Consider the following 13,034-nt stretch of genomic DNA (forward strand, 5'->3'; position numbering starts at 1 on the left):
CCTTGAAATTGAGATTTCTCAGAGCTCTACATTCTTCTGTGCTTTAGGCACAACTTTTCCAATAACATGCTGCAGAAAGGCTTGTTCTGAGAGGTGCATTAGATTCAAAACTCAATGTTACTCCAGAAACCACACAGGACAGAAGTGAAGGGGCTTATGGGATAACCTGTCAAAATCATTAGGTTTTCTCACAACTTCTCTACCCATACTGTAAAACAAATTTGCACATAAAGTGCAGACTAGCATTTAAATTCTATGACTTCTTCTAAACAATATATTTCTATATAACACCGGTTCTCCCACAGAATTAAAATACTGAATGATGTATTTGGAAAATACTTCCTGCTTCTGCAATACAGGTTTGATTTTTGCACATAACAAATGATGATTTTAGTGACTCATTGCTTAGAGAAGCCAAAGGTGAAAGAAGCTCTGTGAGCATTATCACACAAAATAAGGACTGAAAAAGGGTTAAAAGCACAGTGCAGTATTCAAACTGTGCAGAACTGCAAAACTCCACAGTAAAATCTGGAGATGGATTATTTGCATGGAGGAAAAACATCTGTCAGCATAGCTTGGTGCATAAAGAGGAGGATGTCTGCATATAAGTCGCACCACATTTTGGCAGAACGTGCTGCTGACATATGTTGGGTGGCCAAATAACTTTCCATATTATTAATATTTCTCGAAAAGATGCCTCTAGAGCAAAATGGGCCGAGTCATTCTCATGTCCAAAGGAAGTTTCATTTTGGAAAAGGTCTGTGAGTAATACATGCAAATAAAGGAATAAAAATCTCTTGGTATTCTCATTTGTAAAGGTCTTTTTTAAACTTTCGTGCATACTTAGTGAATATTTGTATGAAATTAAAAAAAAAAAAAAAAAAGAGAGAGCATCCAAGCCCAGTAGCAACTACAGAAAATGAGACAAACAGCTCATTCTTTGAATGACTGCAGGATTTTAGGAATTTTTCAGCATCTCACGCAGCCCCAAGGAAAACATTGCAAAATGAGGGTATATTTTTAAAAATCATTATCATAGACATTCAAGGCCAGGAATCTTTATCATGATTATCATGATTTTCTTCACAAAAAATGCCAGTATTATGCAAAAACAGATGAGACCCAACTACACTGTTACCTCATCATATCAGCATCATATACTTAGTTATTACAGATAACTTATAGGCTACTAAGATGAAACAGCATTTATTTACTTGATTGAATAGCGGTGAGACACAGAAACTATATATGCAGTTTCAAGCTGCAGAAAATCAGACATATACATGCATTTCCAAGATCGTACCAGAGAACAGACGCAGCCCATCAAAAATAAAATTCTGAGATTTTTATTATGTAATTTATAATGCTTCAAAGACTATGAAACTAAGTAATGCACTTTCAAAGCAAACTCCCCAACTCATATGTTAGAAGAAGGCAACCCAAGAAAACTTATTTTTCAAGACTCAAGCAAGGTAAAAACCTGTGGAAGTCAATAAAATGGTTTAAATCAGTAGATTCCAGTAAATGAGAGCATCTGGAGCAGCAAATCTTGCTGCCATTTTTCAGAATGCGTAAGACTGTGATTTACCTGAGAACCAATAAATAACCTGTCAGTGTCACAGGAAGAGACTGAAAGAAGCTTCCTATTCAAGGGTAACTTTTCTTAATAAAAGTGTCTTTCATTCAACAACTTAATTAACATTCCAAGCTCAAAGCTCTAGGACTAGGTGAGCAGAAAATCACTAATGTACCTTTCTTGGTGAACACAGGTTAAATTTATTGCTGGGCTGACTAACCTGTCACAAAACACCATGGGATGATCCTCAACACACAAAGTCTTTTGTTTATGTGAGACTGAATATTGATTATTTATTAAAATAGCCACTACTTAAATAATATTTCAGAATTTAATGTAATCATAGGCTTCATATAGAATATTATTTTAGGCACTCTGTCTCTGTGACTGCATTTTCTATAAAATCAGCACTGCTCCCACCACAGGAGCTTCTTACTGATAACCACAGCAAGTTCCGACTCCACAGTTCTCATAATCAGAAATGGGAAATATTATTCAAAAATTGTTTTCGGAAAAAAAGTTTCATCAACACGAAACCTTCACAAATCAGTTTGAGAAATATGCAGAATTATAAGAAAACACACTGTAAGCTTCACATTTAAAATTCAGAAATATCCAAATTAATTTTCCTCAATTCAAATTTGACCTAGCATTTCAATATTCACTTCATTTCTTTTTATAAAGATAAAACCCCCAATATAAAATTGAAATATTTCTTTCTGACTTAGGGCTTCCACACATCACTGCTTCCCACCTTTTGAAAGCCTCCAGAGCACAGGGACCAGCCACTAAGGCCACCGAGGCCACCTGCCCACGAACACCCGGAGTAGACGGTGACTTTGTACCTCAACGAATTAGACTCAGACTTCCCAAAACATGATATCTCCTGCTCTACAGAATAACTCTGCTTTTAGGTCAACAGTGTAGAAAATACATGCAATGCCATGCACGTGCCTTAAGCACTTACATTTGGAACTTGTTAACCCTTATCCTGAACCCATCAGAGCCTGACCCCACAGATACAAAATTCAGCTGTAATCAGAATGCAAACTCGTCTCAGGCTTTCAGATTTGTCCCCAAATGCACGATTCGATAACCAGATAATGTCTCATTATTTTGTTTGAATAAAGAGGAATAAATTTTAAAAACTGAGTAATAGCCACGATCTATTTTGCTTGTGCCTGCGTGAGGGGGAACTAGTTAAGTATTTGCTGCCTGATTTTTTATTATTATTATTGTTATTTATTTTTTTAAGATTCATGAGAAGAAAAGTCTGTATAAATATAATGCAAGATTCAAAAACAGGACTAGTGCTTCTAATGCACAATACTTTTTTTAAATACTCTTATTATTACAAAATACTATTATTTCTAGATATAACTGAGTTTCTCCCCATCTGTGTTACATACTTGCTGTGCTTTTTAACTGTGATGTCAAACAAGAATTCATTTTCGCAAGGTAATAAATCTGCAAGAAACAGTTATCTCACTCATTCTATTATTTCATTCTTATACCAGTTCTGGATCTTTTGTGTGCATGCAGTTTAAACAAGTGTTCACCCCTTACTGTCAAGCAGCTTGTCTTACTACTTTTTATTTTTTCTGCAAATCACAAATACCCTGGTTTCTAAACTATGTGCATGCCTAATGACAGTGCCTTGCTGGAAGGAAAGGAATATTAGAAAATTAGTAGTGCATGTAAGAAAAGCATCAGTTTATCAAAAACACTTTTCTTATCACTGTGAAGGCTGCTACTTCATGCAGCACACACATTTAGAACAAAATTTAAGTCTGAAACTTTTCTGAAATGGCAGATTGTAAAAGATCAAGAAAAACTCAAAAGTTTACTCAAGAGACACAGATCATATAGAAATAATGACTCTCTGGGCAAAATTAAAATCCATTTCCTGACAGCTATTTAGTATCAGCCTCTCTCAAGAGGTGGGCAGGACTTCACTACAGTTTTTATAAACTACATAATCTTTGCTACAAGACATGTTGTAACCATGAAAGTCAACATTTCCTATGACATTCCCTAAGGATAACATGCGTTACAACATAAAATAATTATTTCGGTCTGGAAATCATTCTCATATTGAATACCCCTGTGCCATCTTTCCACTTGAGAAAATAGCTCACCCAACACAACTCTAAACATGGTCTTGTGTGAAGCTGACTTACTTCCATTCCAATAAATCTACCTGATTTTCTCCTCCTTTGCCAGACAGGTGCACCATCAAAATAATCCTGAGATCAGCCTTTCTGGAGGGTTCTGACTGAAAGATGTTATCCAGTTAAGTTCAGTTGGACTGAGCATTTCAGCAGCTTCTCAAGCATTTCTCAGAGATTGCCAGGGAAGGTTCCTTAAAAAGCTCTAGATGGAAATGAGACCTAACCACTTTCCACTAAGAATTTTTAGCACTCTATTTGCTGGCAGGTATTAAAAAAGAATCACTGGATTTATTGTCTAATGCTATCACACTTGTTCTCTTTTCTAAATAAGATGTGTCACAGTCGTGGAGACATTTAATTCTCAGCATTAATAATAACAAATTCCAAATCACTTAACAATAAATGGGTTTCAGAACTTCACACATTTTCAGTTTTGCGTTTGTATATTTGCCTCCGCTCTGTTCAGAAAGCTTCTCCTCCTGGATAATTTCTCAGGTTTCAATTAACTGACGAGTTTCAAAACAAAGGTAATGAAACAGCATTTTATCTCATTACATGTGTGATCTGATCTCGGCCTTTGCACCTTGTACACGAGCCAACCTTGGCCATGGAACGTTCAGATTAGATAACAGGAAAAATTTATGCATGGAAAGGATTGTGAAGCACTGGAACAGGCTGCCCAGGGAAGCGGTGAAGTCACCATCTCTGGAGGGGTTTAAAAGACGTATAGATGAGGCTCTTATGGACATGGTTTAGTGCTAGAGTTAGGTTATGGTTGGACTCCATGATCTTCAGGGTCTCTTTCAACCAAAACGATTCTATGATTCTATGAAGGGACCATGTCCTGGTTGACAACAGCACTCAGTGTCTGAACCACGGGGCTTCTTGAGCCGCCTTCCAAGTTAGTCCCAGAGGGCCCGTAAAAAGCAAATGGACCTCATATCGCATTTATTTATCTCACTTGTGCCTAAATTTTATGTCAGCAGTGGGGCAGCTAGTATGTGGCATTTGGTATGGCACAGGGGCCAAGTAAAAGCTAAGCAATACACACAACACAGAGCGTAACGCTACTATTGTTGTGTGTATATATCTATATACCTATATATATATAGATATGTAAGAGCTCACCTGTACAGGAGAAATCATCCACACGGACATATCCCATGACACAGTCACAACGATAGGATCCAGGCAAGTTAACACACACCGTATTGGCGTGACAATAATGCATCTTGGCAGCACACTCATCAATATCTGCAGGGAAGAACAACCAAAGAAAGTCCCAGTCAGGCTTAGTGAAATCAATAACACGACACAATATTAGAATAAGAGAAAACAATTCCCATTTACAACTCCAAAGGCAATCTGGTTTAACTCTGGCACTAAAGAACATTTTTAGTAGGAAAGTATTGCTTAAAATAGAGCTAAAACTCCTGATAATATGATAGCAATGCGTTCCTTCCACTGTTCTTGAAATCCTAAAACTTTTTTAACTCTGTAAAAGTAACACATACATGGGAGTTTTTTTCCTATGACAATATTAAAAGACAAAAACCAACGCAAATTTTTCAAACACATAAAGCAGCGCCAGAAGTACGAAAATCCTAACTCTGGCTTATCGAGAAACTAAAGCACAAAGGCACAGTAGCTCTGTACAACAATCTATCAGCTGCAGTGCTGGATAGATATGGCACATCAACATTTGTCAGGGCAACACAGCAGATGCAGAGTTATCAAATATTCCAGCCATCCGGATGTACCCAAGTGCCCTGACAGTGCCCTGTCCCTGGAACCCACTCCTGGAGTTACTGAGTCTGTGCCACTTCCACATCTCGCACAAGCAGAAGATAGAGCCAGTCACCGAATCCCATTTAAAACCTGCTTTACATCATCTCAATGCAAAAAAAAAAAAAAAAGAAAGAGTGGTAGCAACTTGACCCCATGTTCTCTTTTTGCTTGAGCAATCTCTCTTGCTGCTGCAAATCCAAAATTCAAAACTATTTTCACAATGGTGAATCAAACCTATCATTTACCTGCCTGTTTAACAATCCCAAAGCTCTGTGATATTGTAATCTGTGAAATCTTCTCTCTTCCTTCCCCACAAAACCAGGTATTATACTGAAGAATTCTCTTTATTTTTTTCTCAGCAGGATAGATTTTCTGCTTAGTAGCACATATTTTACATAAAGTAATGCACGGTTTTCAGAAGATTAATTCTAGTGTTACATATGGCCACACAAAGAAAGATGAATCAGAGTCATTTTTTCCCCCTTTCACTTTCTCCTTGTTATTGATTGCTCACACTCGAGAAGGGTGTTAATTGACAACACAGCTGAAGAACTTCCTCGGTTGGTGGGGTATAGATGAGAGCAGAGCTACCTGTAGAGACTGAGCTACAACCTCCTCCCACATGGTGCTTACGGGGGACACGATGGAAGTACCACAAGGAGTTAGTACCAAAACACCAGGATTTAATCCCAGAAGATGGGGGAGTTTAATTGTGCGCATGCTGAGTTCTTGGTTGCCTAAATTCCGAGTATCCTGTTTAACCTCCCTAAACCAAAGTAGCTGCAGTTGAGATACATCCACACTTCCCAGTCTCTAAAAATGAAACACATGCCAGCTAGACTCACACTTTCTACACTACAGACATCTGCCCAGTAGGAATGACTAGCTAAATGACTTTGTGTTGGCCACCAAACAGCTGTCAATTGGCAGCGATTTCTGACTGCTGCCAACTTGAGCTGAATTAGAAATGATGGCCTGGAGGCAAAAGACTGTATACCATTGCAAACACCTTGAACTATCTCGTTCCCGCACTTCTGTTATTTCTATTGCAGTGCCACTTGATGAAATAAATTTTAAAGAGTCGGGAGCATCAATATATGGAAGATAAAAGCCAAGAAAAATCCTCCCACATGTCTTGTTATCACACGACTGAGCGCTAGAGCCACTTGGGAAACACTCAGGTGTTGACGTGTGTTCGCACTGTTCTGCTTGCAGCCTCTTTTTAATAGGCTTTTGGAGCATAGCTTTGAGGAGCTTTGTTCTTGCATATCTAATAATTTTCTAGCATAAAAGGGAAAGGAAGGAAAAGATGTCTGAAAAGAAAGTAAGAATGTCAAAACAGCAACCAACTCACCTGAAAATTAACCTTATGCACTACAGTCTATCTCCAGCTTCCTTCTTGAATTTGCCAGACAACACTCCTCCTCTTTCTTCCCCCAAAGGGAAGCGAGAGGATTAAAAGTCTCAAAGGTGAAGGAATTGAAACTTTGATTCATTGCAAGCAAGGCCCACATTACCGTAACACAAAACATTAGAATACCCAGACATAAAAAGAAAATTCACAACCTGTATGAAAATACAGCTGCGGGAGAAGTTCTCAAAAGGAGACTAAGGACTTCAAGTGATGACTTGGCTATAAATAGCGGAACTGAGAACAACTGACACTGGAGTGCTGCAGAAGTCCTTGAATCCACGAAGAAAAAGTCTGGGCCTAACAAGGAAACCAGAAGGAACAAAAGATCCCTCTCTTCAAACTTTGCTCATTTATTTAACTCTCTTCTCAATTTTCCTTGGTGCACTTTCCATAAAACCTTTTGGTATTTCACATTTTCTTTCACCTTTGCAGTATTAGCCTTCTACTAACGCACACATTTCCTTTATAGAGAATATATTGAGAGGTCAAAACCAGCAATAGTATTTTCTTATTAAAGCCTGTAGGGCAGTGCTAAAGCTGTTGTTCTGGACCACAATTCTACAAATTCTTGTAAAAGGTTAGGTATTCATCACAAAAAGCTGTGGGTTTTTACTTAATATTGTTAGAGTAAAATCCATAAAGCACATAGTGGTATATATCAGCTCAGTTGTAATGGAACTCAAATTGTGATTCATGTGTATAGATTGCTTGTCGCATTTGAAATATTAGAGCTCATCTTCTAGTGGTCTTTTGAGGTGATAAAAATACATGATTTATGTTTCTCTCCAGACTGGTGAAGTAGTTTGTTTTTCTTTTAAAAAGGTATACTTATGGTCTTTAAAATGAGACTTGACACAACATAATGAACATTCACATATCACCAGCTCCCATCTACATAATCCAGCTCTTTGCAACAACAAAGACTTTGGGGCTTCACTTCTTCAGTGAGGATGGTTACATTACAGGTGGGCTGGGTTGGTAAGCAAGTGCTGTTCTACTGGGTTCAAGTGTTCCCTTAATAGTCAGCAAAATAGAGTTCAGTGCCTATACAGAGCTCTCTTTACCACAGTACTCACCTACCCTATAGCTCATCAGTTATCACTGTTACTCCTTAGAGTTCTAAAGAGTGTTTGTGAGTGTATAGGGAAATATACACTTATTATCTTTTATTATTTGTGCCAGTGCACTCAGCAATGCTATGAGTACATTGAGACAAAACACGAGAACAGTATCTCAGTGGAGCTCCCTGCTCCACACCTGACACGCATTTTACAGCACACGCTCATACCAACAACCAAACAAAACAAGGTGGGATGGAAAGAAAATACCAATGGTGTTCAACCCATGGCCAGCGAAAGAGGTTTTCTCACCTGCAAATGTACTTGACAAACCTTATAAACCCCTTAACCCTTTTCACACCTGACTTGGAATCCTATTGCTAAATATTTAAAATATTTAAAGATGACGAGATGCCAAATCACAACTAGAGAAACTTTTTATTGTTTATCCCCTCCAACAAGTGTCACATCAACCCGAACCGATCTCTGCTGTAAAGAGGGCACAGTTCTTGTTAATGGCAATGAGTTCTATCCACACAGAAGGTAAAATGCACCAACGATTTTTCAAATGGTTACTCCTGTAATAACCACAAGTGAGCAATCTTGAAACAAAGCACGCTCTGCCCCTGGAATTGCAGAGCACTGTTTGCAGGCATTTAATAACAAACCATTTGGACATTTGCAGCATCGCTACCCGTGGTTTGGGCCTTCATAGTTTAACTACTGGAAAATAATAACATTCAGATCAAAAACAAATTAAACAAACTATTAAGTGTTCCAGAGTACCAACAGATGATGGATTTGGAAATCTGCTAAGTCTCAGAATCAATTACTCCATTTGCAAATGTCTCTCAATTACTCGCTTTCTAGTTAGGAAGCAACTTTCCCAAACTTAACTCTAATTTTCGAGTACTCTGTAAGGAAGCAAAGACAGAAAAGCAAACACGGCAGGAGGAGGAAGAAAAGAAAAAAAAATAAAAGGACAACTTTGCAGAAAGTTCTGATCTCTAATTCATTACTCCCAACTAGAAAACATTATTAGTCGGGGGTAAATTCCCCTCCCTGCTTTTTATTCAAGTTAATACAATGCCTTGACTTGAACTATATTAAACCCTAGTGTAAATAACCTGGATTTTTTTAAAATGTAAAATCAAACCATGTTGTTATTTAAATAATACAAAATCTTAAAATATGTTCACAAGCTGATGGAATCATATAAACAGTTTCCAAACAGTGGAGCATAACAGTAGTGGAGCATAAGAGAGGTCCTACAATTTCAGTCACCCTATGCTTATGCAAAAATGAACACGTTATCTTCCTTGATCTTTACATTTACTTTTCGTTCTCCAGATTCTCCCCGATTCTGTCCTTTCCTGCTCTTATCTCCTTTCCACTGCCAGACTCACTTTTCAGTTCTCCTTGCTTTATTTTTTCCCCCTCCCTGTCTTCTCTCACATATATCTAACATACCCCACACCTGTTCTGTACCTTTAGCACAGGGCTGGTTTCTCAAATCGTGCAACACAAGCCTCAGAGAGCCAGAAAGCATCAGACAGCAGCAATCGGCAGTTCCCTGTGGGCTGGCAGCAGCTCAGCTTCCCGCCATTGCCTAAGAACAGACTAATTATTGCCTGCAAATGTTTAGGCTAGCCTTAAAACCATTTACCAACTTGGACTCCTTGATAGCAATTCATCTCCTCCAAGGCAGGGCTGCCATGCAAACGCAGGCGACCCTCATCATTCCTCTGACTTGGACAGACGGAGCTGGTGCCTGCTCAGAGCCAGGGAAACAACTCAAAACAAAAGCAGATCAGCCAAAGGAAAAAGTCCCTTTCCATAAGGCTGAGAACCATTACCCTAATGTTGTTAAGGCACTAACTAGCTAAAAATACCTTCATAAATTAGGGCTGCTGTAACATCACCTGAGAATCCATAAGCAATAAAATAACTATCAATATAATAACATCAGGAAGTATTATCACTTTGACTTTTAGAGCTTCATTAAGACGGTGCAGCCTCTCCCTCTAGGCAGAGCGTAAAACTGCTTTACATACCTACTTAATGATCAGGACAAGAGTATCAATATTTCAAATCTTTCTATCAATTTAACTGCCCCTCTAGGGATGACAACTGTATAACTATCAAGTTAAACAAACAAACAAACAAATATTTAAAAACACACACTCACATGCAAATCACACCTGAACAGTCACACTTTCCAGAGCAGACCAGCCCTGAACTAATGTAACATTACTGAGAAGGACAAAAAAAAAAAATTGAGTCAGGTTACCTCCTTCCTCTTTATTTCAATACCTCAAAATCCTCTCTGGTGAAATTCAGCCTTAGACATTCAAATATCACTTAGGCACATGAGCTCCTCTTCTCCATCCTTGTTAATGCTTACAATAATCTACAAATCATTAGTCTAAGTTACGGCTTTTTGCTTTTAAAAATAGAGTGTTTCGTAACCTGAGTCTCCAATAATCTGGCCAACTCTTTGGAGCCAGGATAATTCAGCTACAGTCATTTCACTCAACATCCCTCAAAATATCACAATCCTATCACGAAAGACAGCACCAGACATTTTGAAGTTTGCTGTCCACACTATCTAGTGATCCTCTGAGAAGATCTTCCTTTTATTATTCTACTAAATTCTGCTCCTCTCTAAGGAAAACTAAAAGTTTGCTGTTCCAGTCTCCCTTGCACTTTCCATCATTACGCTGACAATTTACGATGCATTATTAAATGTCTGTGTGGTTGGTTTGGGGGGGATGGTCCATCCTCAAGAGCCTTGAGATCTCTTAGGATACCAGCAGTTTATTTAAATTGAACTTTACATAAAAGCTTATATAAACTAGTAAGAAAGCTGCCACTGACATGTCAGCATTAAAGAAAATACAAGTAACGAGGTGTTACTTTTAATAGAAAGGAGCTGTTTTCTTAACCCTAAGTGAACAACTGCATTCGTTTTATAAATACATTAATAGAAAATGTTCACAGACTTATAAATATTACTTTTTTAATGTTTGCAGCTATAGCTCTTAGGGATGATTGATAACTTATTCATAAGGTATCTCTGACAGTTGCAAATAAGTTATTTTAAAAAATACGTGGCCAGAATTCACATATGATAACGCAGCTTAGAGAACACAGATTAAAAATAATCACAAAAAGCAGAATGAAACATTTGGGGGAACAGGTTTTGGCTAACAGCAGCAGATCAGTCATTTGCTCAAACATGTCAAAGCAACTAGCAAAAACAAGTCACGATTCTTCACCTATAACAGCAGACACGATGATGCTTCAAACCTAAATGAAATCCAGATTGCTTTATCCAGGATTATTCAAGACACAATTTATTCTTTCTAATTATTATTTGAAAACATACTGATATTTGTTATTTAAGATGCATGGCGGCAAAATGGCCTACTAAGCTGTGTGCCTGAGTGGGCGTAAAGACTTTTCTTCAAAGATGCCGCTTAATTTGCCCTTCCACTAAGTGGTTTATGAGCGGCCACGTAACAAACAAGCTACTTTTCTCTTTCAGAGTCCATTTGGCCAACAGGATTCAGAACTTTCAGCCAAGTCAGTCCCACCATCCCTGCTCTCCAGCTCTGGCCTCTGAAATTCCATCAAAGCAAATCAATGCCTTTGAGGATAATTTGCTATAAGTGATTAATGGATTCTGAGGAACATTCATTACATCTTCTCATAGACATTATGGCAGAGAGGTTCTTCACCACCCCCAGGTATTTTAAGATACTCAGGAATACCAGCAGCTACTTCAAGAAAGAATTCTATATTTCAAGAAAATGACCTGGTGTTTATTAGAAAACAAGCAAAGAACACTTATGCCCTCTCGAGTTGTATTAAACCCTCTGAGCAGTAAAGAACAAGATGTTGAATGCTTCTGATTATAATGAGACCACTTCAACTAAAATGGAGTTAATCCCAAATAAGTTGGTGTTGGTCCTACAGGAGTTGTTGGCTCTCAGAACCTGGCAGGAGGAGCGAGCCTACAACAGGAGAAGTTGTCCACTCCTTGGTTCAGAGTATCCAGGGGATTTCATGGGTTACAGAACTATTGCTGCATCTCTCGAGAACAGGCCAATGTAATGACCCAGCTGGGATTTGTGCCGCCTCTCTCTACAGTCAGAGTAACAATATTCTTGGCAATATTGCCAAGGACACCACAGCAGATAAGAGGCAAATTCACAGAAAGATAAAAGATAAGCTCAGAAAAAGGATGCAATTCAAATACAATGCGTTTGGTAAATTTCTCTTATAAAAATGTGAAATCAGAAATAAGCCCATGTGTTTGTGAACCCCATGATGGCATTAGCGTGTTCTTCAGTATTAGTTTTATCTCAAAACCAGCTCAAAAACTTTTTAATGTTCTTTTTTTATTCTTTTTTAGAGGTGGAATGTTTCATCCATCCATCACCTATTATTCAAAGTTAGGAAATAATCATATTTGTATATCGTACCTTTCTCAGAATGGAAGTTTTCGTAAAATTTCACTCCCAATGCTAATTTTGGAATTAATAAAAATTCCTACAGATATGATAACTAAACTGTTGGGGTACCCAAGGTCCATCCTTGTAAATGTAATAAATGCCTGCATGGGTATAGCGGCAAGTATCTCAATAAAGAAAATATTGCTTAACTTCACCATAGTAATCACATTTGGCAGTTAATCAGAAATGAAACAGTACACAAAACATGAACAGCCACTGGCTCTTTGGCAGGCAACAGACTGAAAAAAAAATTATGACATTCCTCCCTAGGCATCCTATATATCTTTCCCTAAAGCAGGAGATGTTTGGGGAATCTCGTAGCTGTTGAGGAAAAGATGGTGAAAAAATGAGGCTTGTCATAAGGCAGATGAAGGACAAATTCTTGCCACCAAAGACGATTTGATAAGCCAAACCATGAATCGAGAGCTACACTGTCAGAGTCTGTCAACACAGCACAGCACATCTCTGGGCAACTGCAGGCTCCAAAGCTTGGAATCAGCGGTTTGACAC

At 38.2% G+C, this 13,034-nt stretch overlaps 1 protein-coding gene across 3 annotated transcripts in view; it reads right to left on the minus strand.

Annotated features, from left to right (window-relative positions):
- The window catches only part of NELL1 (neural EGFL like 1), a 275,832-nt gene that overhangs the window by 136,266 nt on the left and 126,532 nt on the right, over positions 1–13,034 (minus strand). For all 3 annotated transcript variants that reach the window (XM_065635366.1, XM_065635365.1, XM_065635364.1), the window contains exon 13: positions 4,876–5,001. In XM_065635366.1, coding sequence (XP_065491438.1) covers positions 4,876–5,001 — 126 coding nt within the window. The remainder of the gene's footprint in view (positions 1–4,875; positions 5,002–13,034) is intronic.

This window comes from Caloenas nicobarica, chromosome 5 (assembly GCF_036013445.1).
Source record: "Caloenas nicobarica isolate bCalNic1 chromosome 5, bCalNic1.hap1, whole genome shotgun sequence".
Classification (NCBI taxonomy): Eukaryota; Metazoa; Chordata; class Aves; order Columbiformes; family Columbidae; genus Caloenas; species Caloenas nicobarica.